This window comes from Penaeus monodon, chromosome 13, assembly GCF_015228065.2.
Source record: "Penaeus monodon isolate SGIC_2016 chromosome 13, NSTDA_Pmon_1, whole genome shotgun sequence".
Taxonomy (NCBI): domain Eukaryota; kingdom Metazoa; phylum Arthropoda; class Malacostraca; order Decapoda; family Penaeidae; genus Penaeus; species Penaeus monodon.
The window spans coordinates 4,579,882-4,598,104 of record NC_051398.1 but is presented as its reverse complement, the minus strand read 5'-3'; the positions used below and the strand labels follow the sequence as shown (position 1 = coordinate 4,598,104).

At 39.2% G+C, this 18,223-nt stretch overlaps 1 protein-coding gene across 1 annotated transcript in view; it reads right to left on the bottom strand.

The window, feature by feature from the left end:
• Positions 1 to 12,402, bottom strand: part of LOC119580053 (collagen alpha-1(XV) chain-like) — a 149,576-nt gene extending 137,174 nt beyond the window's left edge. Inside the window, exon 1 of the mRNA XM_037927952.1 lies at positions 11,980 to 12,402. Coding sequence (XP_037783880.1) covers positions 11,980 to 11,987 — 8 coding nt within the window. The 5' untranslated portion in view covers positions 11,988 to 12,402. The remainder of the gene's footprint in view (positions 1 to 11,979) is intronic.
• Between the last annotated feature and the right edge of the window lie 5,821 nt (positions 12,403 to 18,223).

Below are 18,223 nucleotides of genomic sequence, written 5' to 3'. Positions count from 1 at the left end.
CCCCCCTCTCTCCCCCCTCCCCTCCCCCCCAACACAGGCCCCTTTAACCCCCCACCCCCCCTCTCCCCCCTCCCCCCCCCCCCAACACGGCCTCAACCCCCCCCCCCTCTCCCCCTCCCCCCCCCCCCAACACGGGCCCCTTAACCCCCACCCCCCTCTCTCCCCTCCCCTCCCCCCAACACAGGCCCCTTAACCCCCACCCCTCTCCCCCCTCCCCCCCCCCCCCAACACAGGCCCCTTAACCCCCACCCCTCTCTCCCCCCTCCCCTCCCCCCCAACACAGGCCCCTTAACCCCCACCCCTCTCCCCCTCCCCTCCCCCCCAACACAGGCCCCTTACCCCCCCCCTCTCCCCCTCCCCTCCCCCCCAACACAGGCCCCTTAACCCCCTACCCCCCTCCCCCCCCACCCTTACCCCCCCTCCCCCTCCTCCCCCCCAAAACACAGGCCCCTAACCCCCTCCCTCCCCCCCAACACAGGAGATAGTGACATAATTTTCCCGCAAAGGCAACGGATAAATCACTCGTATTACCAAGCCATTTCCTTTGTTTATTGCTTCGTTACTGCATGACACGTTCCTGAGGTGCCTTTCATCTGTTCCTAATCTTTCTTTATCTTCTTCTTCTTCTTCGCTATCAATCTTCATTTTTTTAATTTTTCATTTTCAAGTGTTTATCTTCTTCTTCTTCTTCGCTTTTAAATCGTATTTTATCTTTTTTCTTTTTTCACTCTTCATTTTTTTTTCTTTTCCTTCTCACTTTCGTTCTCTTCTACATTTCTCTTTATTAATATTCCCCTTTTAATTTTTTTCTTTTCTTTTATTTGATATTTTCTCTTCTTCTACTTTTAGCAATCCTTCTTCCTTATTTTTTTCCTTTCTCTTATTTCGTGTCCTTTTTTGCATTTTCTTAATTTTCATTTTTCTTCATTTTCTCTCCTTACCTCTGTCTCTGTCTATCTTTCTGTCTGTCTGTCTCTGTCTCTTTCTTTCTTTGTCTGTCTGTCTCTCTCTCTCTGTCTGTCTCTTTCTTTCTCTGTCTGTCTGTCTGTCTGTCTGTCTGTCTGTCTGTCTGTCTGTCTGTCTCTGTCTCTTTCTTTCTCTGTCTGTCTGTCTGTCTCTCCCCCCAAAACTATCCTTCCATCCTCTATTTTCTCTTCATATTTCTTTCCTAATTTAGCCCTTCCTCGTTATCACACATTATCTTTGTCATTATTTTTGGGTTGCATGATCAAATGGGGGGGAATTTTCTGCCCAAAATCACTCATTCCGTCTTGAAGGAAGATTAAAACGGATTCTAGGAAATGAAAATGATTAAAATCTTGTCTCCATCATTTCCTGTCGTTATTCTGTGTTATCCCTCTTCTTCTTCTTCTTCTTCTTTTCCTATTCTCATTCTCATTATTTTCGGGTGTTTGGTTTTCGGGTTTATATTTTGTTTGCTGTTATTCACGTCACTATCAATATTAGCTTTAGGATTCCCATTTCTTAAAAAAAAAAAAAAAAAAAAAAAAAAAAAAAAAAAATCATTATCACAGTTTATCCCATTCCTAAACTTTATTCTATTCTCCCCTATCCCCATAATCATACTTTTTCATCCTCATTACCTTTTTACCTTTCATATCTTGTTATCTTTTCTTTATTTTTTCGTTCCTCATTCGTATATTTTGTTTCCTTTTAAAAATCAGAATAAATAAATAACTTAATAATGGATTCCATTTCTTAAATTTTACATATATACTTTAATCTCATAAAAGTCACTATTTTTTATCCTATTTTATCCCATTCTTCTATATATTTTTATTCTCCCTATCTCTTATCTACTTTTTTCTTTTAATACATGTTTATTCATCATATAGCTTATCATCGGAGCTCATTTCTGAATTTCTCATCTTGTACTTCTCTTTTTATCTTCCTCCTCTCGTTTTTTTTCCTTTCTCTCTATCATGTTTCTTTATATTATGCTTATCTGCCTTGTGAGTTGTCTTTCTGTCTTTGCTACTTATTGCTATATGTTTCTCTCTCTCATCTCTATGTCTGTCTCTGTTCTGTTTCTTCTTCTGTTTTTCTTTTCTCTTCTCTCTCTCTCTCTCGTCTCTCTCTCTCTCTGTCTCTCTCTCTTCTCTCTCTCTCCTCTCTTCTCTCTCTCTCTGTCTGTTTCTCTCTCTCTCTTTTCTCTCTCTCTCTCTCTGTCTTCTCTTCTCTCTGTTTCTCTCTCTCTCTGTTTCTCTCTGTCTCTGTCTCTCTCTCTCTCTCTCTCTCTCTCTCTCACAATTCTCTGTCAGTCCTTGATATTATTTTCTTCCACCATCTTCCTTACTACCGATTCTGCTATCTTTCTTTGTTCCTGTCTTTGTTACATTGCCACATTCTATTTTTCAAGTTACGAACACCAGCCCATTTCTCCACACGCTTTTTTTTTACCCCGTAATCTCTCCCATTCATGAATCACAGGCTTAATAGGCGTGAATGACGCTCCTTCCCCCTTATCTACGATCGACGTGTAACTGATGGAACTCCCTCGCTATCTGATAAATAGGAGACAGATAAGACGTGATAACGAAAGGACAAATAAACAAGTACAAGAAAATAACTACGTTTCATTGCAAGGTTTCACTTTTTTTTCTCTTATTTTGCATTCCTATTCATCGATTTATTTATTTACCTGCTTATCTATACCTTTTTGTTTGTTTGTTTGTTATTGTGAGATAATACTGACACAGGGAGGAAAAATAATGACGGGGCGGTGACAAAACTCATATAAATGCATATGTCTGTCTGTCCGTTTATCTGCAGATACTTAGATATATACAAATAGGTGGGTAGATAGACATAGATAGAGAAAGAAAGGGAGGGAGGGAAGAATAAAGAGAGGGGGAGGGAGGGAGAGGGAGAGGGAGAGGGAGAGGGAGAGGGAGAGAGAGGGAGAGGGAGAGAGAGAAGAGAGAGAGAGAGAGAGAAGAGAAGAGAAGAGAAGAGAAGAGAAGAGAAGAGAAGAGAAGAGAGAGAGAGAGGGGGGGGGGGAGTAAAGAGATAGCAAATAGACAAACAGTTAGAAACTAGTGCCAGACATATAGCTAGAGTATAAAAAATAAATAAACAGGTACAGATACACAACAAACAGATACAAACAAACAAACAAATAGAGAAACAAATCAGTAACACAGACACAAATAAAACAGAAGCAAATAGACAAATAAATACGAACAGATAAGAATAACGAACACAAACAAACAGTTAAATACGAACGCACACAAATAACGAACACACACTAACAGTCATATTCGAACGCGTAGTAATAATGAACACAAACGGTCAAATACGAACGCACAAGAATTACAAACACAAACAAACTGTTAAATACGAACGCACACGAATAACGAACGCAAACAGTCAAATACGAAAGCACGGAAATAACGAACACAAACAAACTGTTGAATACGAACACAGAGGAATAACGAACACAAACAAATTGTTAAATCCGAACGCACAGGAGTAACGAACCTAAACGCATTCAGAAAACGCGGATAAAAGTCAAGACCACATATAGAGAAAAGCCCCAATTCCTTCTGGTCTCGAAGTAAAGTGCCAAAAGTGTGCGATAGAGGCAAGAGGGCCGTCAGGAAGCCCTACAAAACCCGTCCTACAGATTCACTCAAGCTCCCGAAGGTGGGTTAGCACTTTGTTCCCCCCGACGCGCGTGTTGCGTGTAAGAGCGTAGTGTCGTTGTTTTGCTTTTGGATATTGTTATTGTTATCTTTTTTTTTTTTTTTTTGCATTGTTTGTATTATTGTTAGTTGTTATCGTTGTTAGATTTGTTATAATTATTAGTGTTATTTCTATGACTATTATTATATTATCATTAGTAGTACTATTACCATTATTGATGTTATTATTATTAGTAGTAGTAGTACTTTTGTCATTATTAATGTTATTATTATTATTATTGTTGTTGAATTATCATTATTATTATAATTATCATTATTATCGTGATCACCTTTATTATTGCCATTATTATAATCATCATTTTCATTACTATCATCTATATCATTCTAGCAACATCACCTGAATTATGTTCACTAACGCTGTTTCTCGTTTAATATTCTCTCCGTCTCTTTCTCTCCATTATCATCTTTTATCGCCTATTATTATTCTACTAATTCATCTATCAAACCACCGCTCTAAATTGCCAAGAAAATCATGGAAACCCATGATCGTCTAGGCCGCGGTGGCCGAGTGGTTGGAGCGTTGGACTCGGGACTGTCACGACGGCAATCTGAGTTCGAGGGTTCGAGTCACTGGCCGGCGCGTTGTTCCCTTGGGCAAGGAGCTTCACCTCGATTGCCTGCCTAGCCGCTGGGTGGGCGGGCCAGCCCAAGTCAGTGCTGGTCCCAAGCCCGGATAAAATAGAGAGAATGATTACCTTAAAAAAAAAAAAAAAAAAAAAAAAAAAAAAAAAAAAGGTAACACCGGCACTCTCCGTGGAAAGGAACTGGGGACCCTACCACGTACTCACTCCAAGAGCATCACAACGTGAAAACTGCAATTGAGTATCATGCTGTGACCACGGCGGCTCAGACATGAACCTACCGTTAAAAGAAGAAGAATTCATCTATTCCTATCATCGAACCAACATTTTCTATTTTTATTACTGTGTCTCCCATTCCCCTTCTTTCAACTTTTTTTCCCGTTTCTCCCTTTCGTTCTATTTCTCTACTTAGGTCTGTTTCTCTCTCTTTCGTTCTGATTCTCTCTCTTTCGTTCTATTTTCTCTTTCTATTCCCATTTGTCTCTCTCGCTCTCTTTCCCTCTCGCTCTATTTCTCTTTCTTTCGTTCTATTTCTCTCTCTTTCGTTCGCATGACCACCGCGCGAGCCCAGACGGACCGACAAGCACAGAGGACGCGATGGCTCAAAGTCCCATAATCTATGTGGGGAAAGTAAGCCTTATGGAAGCCGCAATTTATTCCCCCAAATACAACATTCTGCGCCACGAATATTGGATATTTTGCCGGTAACACGTGGAAATTTTTTATGGTTATTTTTTATATTTTTACAGCAAAATAAAGTTTTTTTCTTTCTTTCTTTTGGTAAAACTATCTCTGCCTAATGTTATCAGAGGGAGATGCTTGTTCTTGACGTTTGTACATCACAGATTATGGAATTCTGTTTTATGAATGGGTGTCGTGTCTAAGTGTGCTTTACGCCGTCCTTTTTTGTGCTGTGTTTATGACCTTTGTGTTAAATAGCATGCTGTTTAGTAGTTAGGTGTCTCAAAACAACTGGTTAGCGAATTGAGGAAATTGCTAAAGTTTGGTGTGTAAAATTAATGTTTATGTATATGCGCACCCATTCGCACACACACATGCTTATAAGTACATACATGTGTGCATACACATACATGCATACAATAACACAGACAATATCTTTCATACATATATATACACACTTTATATAGATATACATGTATGCATACATATACATACATACAAGCACGCTTCCAAACATACATATACACAGAAACACACACCCATACACAGGCGCGCGCACACGCACGCACGCACGCACGCACGCGCGCACACACACACAATATTAATGCCTGTGTACGTCCAGCTCCATGCACACAAACCAGCCGCGACCACCAGCGGGTGATTAACGAGACCCGTCGCGCATTCCCGCCTGATTGGGGTCACAGGCACGACAGAGCAAGTAAAAGGGTTATTAATCCCCCCAATGAATTATACCTTCACCAAACTCATCCTCTTTACAAGCCACAGACAGACGAGCAACCACTCATCCAGCAGATATGGGTCTCGCTGTGGATGCGCTGAAGTGACTCGGATGAAAACAGTCAGACGTTTATATAAACTCATCCGTGCGACTCATAACGTTCGATGAGAATGAAGACGAGCGAGTAAGGATTAACAAGAAATAACTGATAAATGGGGAATGGGAAATGGTAAGAAATAACAAGTAAGGAATACTGATAGGTGATAATTGGGAAAATGATAAGAAATGACAAATATGGAATAACTGATAAGTGACACATAAGAAATGATAAAAAAATAACGAATAAGACAGACGAAATAACTAACAAACAAACAAACTCACAATTAAACTCATCAATATTACTCACATGATACTCATTATTAACTCATGGACAAGACGCGAAACTCATCGACCTTACAGATAGACACAAAATTTAAGCAATCTGAGACCTAACTCACAACACATTAAAAGGCATAATTCACGATATATATATATATATATATATATATATATATATATATATATATATATATATGTGTGTGTGTGTGTGTGTGTGTGTGTGTGTGTGTGTGTGTGTGTGTGTGTGTGTGTGTGTGTGTGTGTGTGTGTGCGTGCGTGTGTGTGTACATATATATGTATATTAACTTAACAGGATTAACGAAAAAAAATCAATTCAAACGCACATACCCAAATGCCCTAGAGAGTTAAACACACACACACACACACACACACACACACACACACACACACACACACACACACACACACACACACACACACACACACACACACACACACACACACACACAGATACTACCACACTTACAGGTCAACAGCCTACTCGCATAACCCAACACCAACGCCAAGTAACGCGATACCAATAGGCCAGAAAATGCAACCCTCTGACTAAGACCAGACTATATATACCGTGGTCAGACTGGAACACTTTTCTGAGTATCCACTACGAGAAATGAGTGAATGAGGCGTGAGGAAATATGGGTAGTAATGCGTTAATGAGGAGCCGTGTGTTTACAAGCGTGGGTGTAAGGTTTGATTTTATTTTAACTTGTGTATTACGATTTTATTTTATTTGTTTGTTTATGTTTATTTATCTATCTATATCTAATTATTTATCTCTTTTGGCGTGTTTTGTCGCAACCTGCTCTGTGTGGGATTTTTTTTGCGGAAGCGCTGAAGGCGTGATTAAAATTTATATATCTGTTGCGTGCTTCAGTGAGTGTTTCTTGAGATGATTGCAAGGTGATTATTGCTCTCTTTTTATGTGTGTACGTGTTTGTGTAGTGTTTGTTTGTGTGTGTATGTGCATGTGTGTCTGTGTGTGTATGTATATATGTGTGTGTATGTGTGTGTGTGTGTGTGTGTGTGTGTGTGTGTGTGTGTGTGTTTTTGAGTGTGCGTGTGCGTGTGCGTGTGTAAGCCTGTCTCACCTAAATCGAACTATACATGTGAATACAATCCAATATCCAAACCTATCCTATAAACATACAACCTCCATTCTGAAAAAAAACAAACAAATAAATAAATAAATAAAATACACATTATGAATCACTGAACTGGGATAATCGACTTAACTTCTACCCCCCCCCCCCCGAAAAAAACGCCATGCACAGTCCGCAATATTTCGTCACAGATCTGTTCTGCACAAAACGTCACCGTAACGAGGCAGTTATCCTCAAAGTGTGTGACTGACACTTTTCATGACCGAGGCAATTATTCGGTTGTTGTGCTTGTCCACTGCGATTATTGTGCGTGAGAGTTGCATGTGGCTGGATAAATGACTATTGTATGCCGGTTTGTGCATGATGACGGTATGCAGCTTTGACCGGAGTATTTGTTATTAGGACTAGTATGTATAAAACGGTGCGGCTGTTAAATACGGTTTATTTGTTTGTGTGTGCTTCTGTGTGTGTGTGTGTGTGTGTGTGTGTGTGTGTGTGTGTGTGTGTGTGTGTGTGTGTGTGTGTGTGTGTGTGTGTGTGTGTGTGTGTGTGTGTGTGTGTGTGTGTGTGTGTGTGTGTGTGTGTGTGTGTGTGTGTGCACACGAGCGGTCGCCGCTTTGAAAATTGGCCGCAATTAATAGGGACTGTGTAAAAGCCAATCTTTTCAAGGCTGCCGTGCTCGACGCTCCTATGTCAACCCGCTTCTGTCTATGTCTATCGACCCGGGTTTTCTGTCGCTGTTTCTCTGTCTCTGTCGCACCTTTTTTCGTGTCCTTTCATTATATTTACGTGTATGTCTTCTGTCTGTCTGTCTCACTCTGCCTTCTCCCTCCGTCTCTCTATTCAGACATGAATAAATTGGCCTACATACACACAAACAGGCTATATTCATTATATATATATATATATATATATATATATATATATATATATATATAAATATATATAATATATATATATATATATATATATATATATATATTGGTGTGTGTGTGTGTTGTGTGTGTGTGTGTGTGTGTGTGTGTGTGTGTGTGTGTGTGTGTGTGTGTGTGTGTGTGTGTGTGTGTGTGTGTGTGTGTGTGTGTGTGTGTGTTTTGTATGGTATCCTGATAGATTCTGACATTGACTGTCACAGCATGATACTTAATTGTAGTTTTCATGTTGTGATGCTCTTGGAGTGAGTACGTGGTAGGGTCCCCAGTTCCTTTCCACGGAGAGTGCCGGTGGTACCTTTTTTAGATAATCATTCTCTCTTTTTATCCGGGCTTGGGACCAGCACTGACTTGGGCTGGCTTGGCCACCCAGTGGCTAGGTAGGCATATATTATACATAAACATATATGCATATACATATATATATAAACACATATACACACACACACGAACATACATATATATATATATATATATATATATATATATATATATATATATATATGAATGTGTGTATGTATATGTATACACACACACACACACACACACACACACACCACACACACACATATATATATGAATGTGTGTATGTAAATGTATATATACACATATTTATACACACATGCACATAAACACACACACATATATACATATATAAACAAATGTACAAACTATATACACGCGTGAAAGTGTGCAGAGCCACGTCTGCACATAATTCACCCTCCTGCTGGGGACACGACAGACGACGGGTGTGGGCGCCGTACAGAAGATATGACATCACCCAAAAAGAACTCCAGTAGACGAACATATAAAAAAGAGCGAAAGAATCATGCTAAAAATATCATATCAAGTACGCTAAAGGGAGAGAGAGAGAGAGAGAGAGAGAGAGAGAGAGAGAGAGAGAGAGAGAGAGAGAGAGAGAGAGAGAGAGAGAGAGAGAGAGAGAGGGGGGGGGGGGAAGAGGAGGAGGAGGAAAAAAAAAAGTAAACTCAAACGATGCTATAAAAAAAGGAGTACCAGCTTATGCTAAAACGAAAGGAGGGAAACAAAAAAAAAATACGTTACAGACCCATGTTGTAAAAGTTCGAGAGTAATAAAACGAGGAAGATGACCCCCATAGCGGCTTCAGACTAACGGATCAGTCTGAAGAGAGGTACAGTGAATACAGGACAATGCAACTAATACAGGACGGTACAGTGAATACAAGACGGTACAATGACCGAAGGACAGTGTTTCGAATACAGAACGGAACTGCGAATACAGGACAATATACCGAATACAGGGCAATACAGTGAATACATGACAATACAACGAATACAGGACAAAACAGTGAATACCAGACAAGACAGTGAATACATGACGTACAGTGAATACAGGACGGTACAGTGACTGGAGGAGTGTTTCGAATACAGAACGGAACATCGATTACAGGACAGAATAGCGAATACAGGACACTACAGTGAATACAGACAACGGCCCTGTGAATACAGGAAGGTACTGCAGATACAGGACGGCACAGCGAACACGGGACGCTACACTGAATGCAGAACGGTACGATGAATACACAACGGTACGTGGAAGCTGGTTTATGGATCTAGAACAGTGATTCTCGCGCTTAAATTAAAGGAAGATATACGTTTCCCCCTTTTTCTTTTTTCTTCTTTTTTCTTTGTCATTTTGTTGACTAAGATAATTGCATTGCAAAATTGAAAGAGAAATGATGATGATGAAGATGATGGTAGTTATGGTGATGAGAGCAATGAGAATAATAGTAATAGTAATGATAATGATAATAATTACAGCAGCTGCAATAACAATAATAATAGTAATCGTAGTTGTAATTGACGTAGTAGTAGTAGACGTAGTGATACTAGTAATGGTAGTGATGGTAGTAGTATGTGTAGTAGTAGTAGTAATAGCAATACTAATAGTAGTAGTAATAGTAATAGAAGTAATAGTAATAGTAAAAGCAGTAGCAGTCGTAGTGGTGGTGGCGGCGTGGTGGTACTACTACTATTAGTAGTGGTAGTACCACTACTACTACTACTACTACTACTGCTACTACTACTACTACAACTACTATTACTACTACTACCACCACCACTACTACTACTAATAGTAGTAGTAGCGGTGGCGGTAGTGGTAGTAGTAGTAATAATAATAATAGTAGTAGTAGTAGTAGTAATAATAGTAGTAGTAGTAGTAATTTTAGTAGTAGTAGTAGTAGTAGTAGTAGTAGTAATAGTAGTAGTAGTAGTAGTAGTAGTAGTAGTAGTAGTAGTAGTAGTAGTAGTAGTAGCAGCAGCAGCAGGAATAGTATAGACATAACAAATATAACAACAATACCAACAACACCAACAATGCCATTAAACTTCTATAATAAGTTCTTTCCGCGACTCCGCCCCCATTAATCTTGCAGAAATGGAAGCAAACTTGCCTCTTCAGTCACGGGGGAAACGCAGGTAAGAATTATTATCTTTCACACAAAAGTTCCGAATTTGGAAAAGGAAGAACAGCGTGGAACGTCTTCATTCTCGCAGGAAATATATATTGTGCTTGCTTGCGTGCACTTACGAGCATTGCGGGTTGTTTTGCGACTTCTGTTTTACGGTAAATACACTTACTGTATAAGAATGTGTGACAGATTTGTTTTCATTTTGTATTCGTTATCGTCTTTCTACGGTGTGATTAACGGTGTGATTAACTACATTGTGCGTTGATTTGGGGAATTTTTTGTCGGTTTATCGCTCGGAATAAACCCACGGTGAGATTAACGAAATAGACGTTGATTGTGACACTTTTTTGCTGGTTTATTACTCGGAATAAACCCACGGTGAGATTAACGAGACTTTGTAGGAGTTTTGACTTTTTTTGCCGGTTTATCACTCGGAATAATCAATAATGGCAAATTATGGTTTATGTTTAGAGGAAGTTACAAACTGTAGTTAACTCAAAGCTTACGCTCCATCAGTAAAGACTAAGAGTAAGGAAACACATGAATTCATTCCAGCAAAATCTCACGGCACATTTCTCCGCGAAGATATATTTTTTTCCCCTCGCATGGTCCTTCTATATAACAGTCGTCAAATACACATAATAATAACAATGAAACAAGCCTAAATACGGCATCTTTTATCTCAAACTTTTTTTTTTCCTATCCCTAAGACTACTCGAGATTTGTAGAAGATTTGCGTCTCTCTTTCTTTCCTCAAAAGTCTCAAAGATTTCCAAGACGTTCTCTTGATCAAGCAAGCGAGAGAAAAACCCCGAGATTGTGGCAACTGTCGACTTGCTTATGGTTCAGCCTTCTGGCGGATAATGCATTGAGATGAGTCACAGGGGCAAGGTTTTAAAAATGTTTTTTTTTTCTAATGTCTTAAAATGTTTAAAAGGGGGTAAGAAAAATATATAAGGGGGGGGGGGGAGAAATATATGAGGCGATGGTCATGTCCTTGTGTGATTGGAATAATTAGTTTGACGTTTGATATTCGAAAGGGGATGTTTTCGGATCGGCCGCCTTAAAAAATAAATAAATAAATAAATAAATAAAAATAGAATAAAATTTGTCCCGATCTCCTTGTCTCGTATTAAAAAAAAAATCCTTCCCCCAGTTTAAACATTAAACATAAATAACAATAACACCAAACTTCTCCTTCAAGAAACAAAACCGGAAAAGAAATACATATTTCAAAAAAACGAGAGAGAGAGAGAGAGAGAGAGAGAGAGAGAGAGAGAGAGAGAGAGAGAGAGAGAGAGAGAGAGAGAGAGAGAGAGAGAGAGAGAGAGAGAGAGAGAGAGGTAAGAAAAAAAAAAAACTCTTACCTCGTCATTTTTCGCGTCTCCTCCTCTTCTGAGATGACCTTATCCGACGAACAACTCACTTGAAGTGTCCATGAGAACGCCCGAGCCAAGATCCCTTCATTGAGTGCCAAAGACGGTCACTAGGGAGCGGGCCAGTTAGCGCAGCACGAGCACGGAGGAGCGCAGCCTCACTCCGCCACCACCTGACAAACACTGACCCTGTGGCCTCTCGCCGACTCCGCCTCCGACCTGGAATCAGCGGCGACACCTTCGGGGGCGGAGTCAATACGGCCGCGCCAAGGAGGTGGGTCTTCTTCTCGCTTTCTCGTTTTCATTATTATCAAGTTGTCTCGTTTTCCTTTGGTCTATTCTTTTTTTCTTTCTGTCTCTTTCTTATTTTCTTTCTTTCTTTTATTTTTATATTATTATTTTTTTCTCGCTCTCTTCCCCTCTCTCCTCTCTCTCTCTCTCTCTCTCTCTCTCTCTCTCTCTCTCTCTCTCTCTCTCTCTCTCTCTCTCTCTCTTCTCTCTCTCTCTCTCTCTCTCTCTCTCTCTCTCTCTCTCTCTCTCTCTCTCTCTCTCTCTCTCTCTCTCTCTCTCTGTTTGCCTCAAGGGAATGGAGTTCTACATTATGTGAGGTTGTGTATTTGAAATGCCAGCTTGTATATGTCTGAAATGTTGATTAGTGTGTGTGTGTGTGTGTGTGTGTGTTTGTGTTCGTGTGTGTGTGTGTGTGTGTGTGTGTGTGTGTGTGTGTGTGTGTGTGTGTGTGTGTGTGTGTGTGTGTGTGTGTGTGTGTAAATGTGAAAATGTGTATTTTTTCGTTACTATTAGTATATTATCTTACGTTATGTGGATTCTCTTTCACATGTGTAGGTTTTGCCTTATATTTTGGTTTATTCTTTTCTTTAAAATACGGTCGCTTCTGTTTTATTTGGTATGTGGATTCAACCTCCTACATATATGGATTCTATTTTTTTTTATATAAATTAGTGTCTTCTCGTCATATATATCTCCTTTTCTCACACGCTGTTGTACGATATTCATTCATGAAATGAAGTAAAACGATATTCATTTGCACGATACAAAACAAAATTCATCTAAAAATAAATAAATAAAAAATCATTCGTTGAAAATACCATTAACCACAACAATCCAATTTAAAGAACGTCCCCCCCCCAAAAAAAAAAAAAAGCCACACAAACAAGAAAAAAAGACTCGTTTATAACGCCACGAAACATTCTCTCTCTCTCCCCTTCCTTCCTCCCCACCTTTTCTCCATTGGATTTCTTCTGGGGCTTCTTGCTTTTGCCTCGTGGGGGGGGGGGGTAAGTGAGAATTGCAGTAGGTTGTCTTAAAGATTCCCAGCGATCAATATGTCCACGCTGTGTTACCTGTGGAGAGCTTAATGTGCTTGGCCTCAGCGGGGCTTTAGCACAAGAGCGGATTACACGGAGGAGAATAGTGTTATGTACTACGGAGCTTGTTGAGTGCGTAAATGTATGTTAATATGTAGGTATGATTTGTGTTTGTTTGTTGTGTGTGTGTGTGTGTGTGTGTGTGTGTGTGTGTGTGTGTGTGTGTGTGTGTTGTGTGTTTGTTTGTGTGTGTGTGTGTGTCTGTCTGTCTGTGAATATGCGTGCAGATAGACTAGTAGACAGGTAAGGATGATGTATAAGATGATAATAATAGCATTTTATCATTATAATGATCATGCTTACGATTATTATAACGATGATAATGATTGTTAAGCCTCACCATCATTGTCATATACGGAAGTTAAGTTATGCATACAATTCAACTTTCCTAAGCACACAAGGAGTCAAGTTGTGTACGGTGTGTTTGTGTGTGTACGTAGGGGGGAGGCTTATGTACATATGTGAGTGTGTGTGCGTGCGTGCGTGCGTGTGTGTATGTGTGTGTGTGTGTGTGTGTGTGTGTGTGTGTGTGTGTGTGTGTGTGTGTGTTGTGTGTGTGTGTGTGTGTGTGTGTCCGCGCGCGAACGGGGGGAGGCTTATGTACATATGTGTGTGTATTCATGTATGTGTCTATATACCTGTTGTATCTACGTACAAACAAACACACACACACGTACAAAGAGTGGGAACGCCGTGACTAGTCCTACAGCGTATATTTGTTATTATTCCTCCTCCTCCTCCTTCGACCAGACAGGTAAATATGAATCTTCACCTTTGTGTCATTTCTCTTCTGACATTGGGGGGGGAGGTCCCAGGAGAGAGGGGGATAGGGGAGGGGGAGGAGAAGGTGTGTCGTGGGTTGTAGGGAGGGGAGAGAGAGAGAGAGGAGAGGGAGAGAAGAGAGAGAAAGGAGGACGAAGGAGAGAGAGGGAGAGGGAGAGAGAGAGAGAGGGGAGAGGGGAGGGGGAGGAGAGAAAGGAAGAGGGGAGAGGGGAGGGGAGAGAGAGAGAGGGGAGGGGGAGAGAGAGAGAGGGAGAGAGAGAGAGAGAGAGGAGAGAGAGAGAGAGAGAGAGAGAGAGAGAGAGAGAGAGAGAGAGAGAGAGAGAGAGAGAGATGGAGCAGGGAAAGGGATGAGGAATGTTGTAGGGAAAGAGGACGTGAAGGCTTGTAGAGAAAGGGGGGGGGGGGAGTTAAGGGTTGTAGGAGGAGCAAAAGATTCTATTTGTTAATCTGTTCACTTATTTATTTCTTTGTTTATTTACTTGTTGTTTAGAGACATTTCTTAGATGGTGTCGACTTGTAGTGAATATGTTATGAAGTCGTTTGGTGTGGCACTGTTGATGATGATGATAAATTATTATTACTGTTATTATTATCATTATCATTATTGCTATCATTATTATTAATATTATCATTATCATTACTATTAATATTATTATTATCACCATCATTATTGTTATTATTATTATCATTATTATTATTATTATTATTATTATTATTATTATTGTTGTTACCATTATCATCGTTATTCTTATCATTATCATCCTTATCAACATTATCACCATGATGATGATTATTAATATTTTCATTATGACTATTATCTCTCCGATAATTTCTACTATTCACAACAAAAGGAATAACGATGATGGTGATAACGATCATGAAAATATGAATAATAAAAACAACAATAATATTGACAAGAAGAAATCAAAAACAAAAATATAATCGACATTAAAGACAAACCGAAAAAAAAGACAAACCGATAAAAAAAAAAAAAAAAAAAAAAAAAAAAAAAAAAAAAAAAAAACACGCACGGACTTATCTAGAATAAAAAAAAAAAAAAAAAATAGAAAGAAGCTCAGTAGCATCTTGTCATAATTCCCGAGTCCGACTGGCCAGATAAAGATGTTATCTCTTATCACCACATTGCAGAGGGGAAAAACATGTATTTTTAGACCATGACTACAAACTTCTTTTCAAACAAGAGTTGCTGGTTTTTTTTGAGGGAGGTTGGTTTGTGTTGTTTTTGTAGTAAATTTGTATTTAATTCGATTTGTGAAATGAAGGTAAATTGGTCCGCCGGTCGGATCTTTTTGCGGGGATAACGAGCGCAAAACGCAAAAATAAAATACTCGCTAAATTCATTCGAGCGAGTGATGAAACCAGAGATGAAATGCGCTCATCACAAAAAAAAAACAGAAAAAAAAGTGATTACCGTCTGCTACTTACAGAAGAGTGACGTAAGTGTGAAAAAAAATATTAAGGGTGACGGAGTGACGTCATTTGCATACTGAATGGAGCCGAGTTCGCGCTAGATCAAAGCTAGCGAAAAAGTGCTAGACTGAATAGCTTTGTGCTATGTCTTCATTTTTTATTTATGTGTTTTTGTACTTTGAAAGCTAAAATTATGCATGTCGGTAATTTGGTACGAACTGTGCTTTTAGCTTCATAATCAACCTGTAATTATGTTTACCTTTTTACTCCAAGTATGAACTGAATTTACCATAAGCAACAATAATTGCATAAGTCTGGAAGTAAAGACAAGCTGTGTAATAGTAATAGTAATTGAAGTAATGATAGATCATGATAATAATGGTAATGATAATGATGATAATAATTGTGATAACAGTAGTAAAAATGATGGTATAGTAGTAATATTGATAATGATAATAGTAATAATGATAATAATAATAATAATAATAATAATAATGATAATAATAATAGTAATAATCATCATCATCATCATCATCATCATCATCATCATCATCATCATTATCATCAATGTGATAATAATGAGTACCATTATAATAATAATAATGATAACAGCTATGATAATAATAATAGTAATAATGGAAACAAAAATAACAATTATAATGATAATAGTAATAATAATAATAACAGATAGCCGTGATGATAACGTGACAGAATAGCATCGACGAATTTGAAATAAGGTTCAAGAAATCAAATACTGTTTAAAAACCAAGGGAATAACTATATCAACTTAATGAAATATATTTATGTGTGTGTGTGTGTGTGTGCGTGTGTGTGTGTGTGCGTGTGTGTCTGTGTGTGTGTGTGTGTGTGTGTGTGTGTGTGTGTGTGTGTGTGTGTGTGTGTGTGTGTGTGTGTGTGTGTGTGTGTGTGTGTCTGTGTGCGCGTAACTGCCATTTGAAAGAACGTTGAGTTTTTGCGTTAAAAAAGGCAATTCTGCGGTTCGGCTTTTCGGTTGTATGGTTCCGCTTGTCAACCAGCTGTCCTGTAGTTTTTTTTGGTCCTTTTACTGTTTTCTTTCCCTCTCTCGGCTGTTTGTTGTGTTTTTGTTAATTGGCAGTTTCCTTTTTTTTCTTTTCTTTTCTTTCTTTTTTTTTTTTTTCTTTTTCTCCGTACTTGAGGTGTGAGTGTGTGTGTGCGGCGCGCGCGCGCGCGCGCGCGCGTGTGTGTGTGTGTGTGTGTGTGTGTGTGTGTGTGTGTGTGTGTGTGTGTGTGTGTGTGTGTACGTGCGTGTGTGCGCGTGTGCGTGTATCAATATCTGTACGTGTTTGTATGAAGAGCATTTGCGCGTAACTATACATATCCAATATGTATGCACACATCCAAATATACACATCCATATGTTCACGGGAAGTACATTTCAGAAAAGAAAAGAAGAAAAGAGAGAGTATAAACATGATACGGGACTCCTTTCTCATTAAATACTCACCCACGCCATTATCCGTGTCACAGTTTGCATGACCATATTTCTCATGGCATTAATTCTCATTAAAAATGCTGCTGTTTTCATAATCCTTATCCCTGACGTCATGAACGACACATAGGTGGGGAAAAAATATATATTCATTTCTGTTTGTCTGTCACCGTATCTGTTTGTATTTCTTTGATTAGATAAGGTGATTATCATCTATATATCTACCATAATTATCTTTATTCTAATCATGATGTGAGTTGCTATGGCAAAAATCATAGTTATTTTCATTACGGCCAAAACAAAAGCACCTAAAATATATATACAAACATTAAGAACAACATATAACAACAACAAAAATAATGATAATAACAATAGTAATAACAATATTGATAACAACAAAACAATAATAATAATAATAATGATAATAGTAATAATGATAATAAGAATAAGAATAATGATAATAAGAATAATGATACCTTTTCACCTCATCATTATAATCATAGGTTTCGTCTGTCCACCCTACCTGGATCACGAAAAAGCAGGTGTGTTATTAGCGTGTTTACAAAGCTGCACCTTTTAACGCTCAGAGAGAGGGGGAGGGAGCGTTACAATATTAACAATGTTTTTACTGCTATACAGAATCACCCTCGGCTATACGCTGTTCTCGGGGGGATAGAAAGAGAGAGAGAGAGAGAAGGGGAATGGGTGAGAGAGAGAGAGAGAGAGAGAGAAAGGGGAGTGGGTGAGAGAGAGAGAGAGAGAGAGAGAGAGAGAGAGAGAGAGAGAGAGAGAGAGAGAGAGAGAGAGAGAGAGAGAGAGAAGAAAGGGGAGTGGGTGAGAGAGAGAGAGAGAGAAGGGGGAGTGGATGAGAGAGACAGAGACAGACAGACAGACAGACACAGACAGTCAGACAGAGACAGCAACAGACAGACAAACATATAACAACAGACAAAGTTGAGTAAGGAAAAAGAGAGAAACAGACAAAGAAAGGAAGACAAAGGGGGGGGGGGGAAGCGAAACAAACAAAAAAGACAGACAAAGGAGAGAGAGAGAAAGAGAGAGAGAAAAAGGAAAATAACTCAAGACCGAACGCCACAGAGCAAGCGGATGTAGAGGATGTTTCAGCGTCATTTCTGGGAGTGGAAGATGGGAGGAGGGAAAA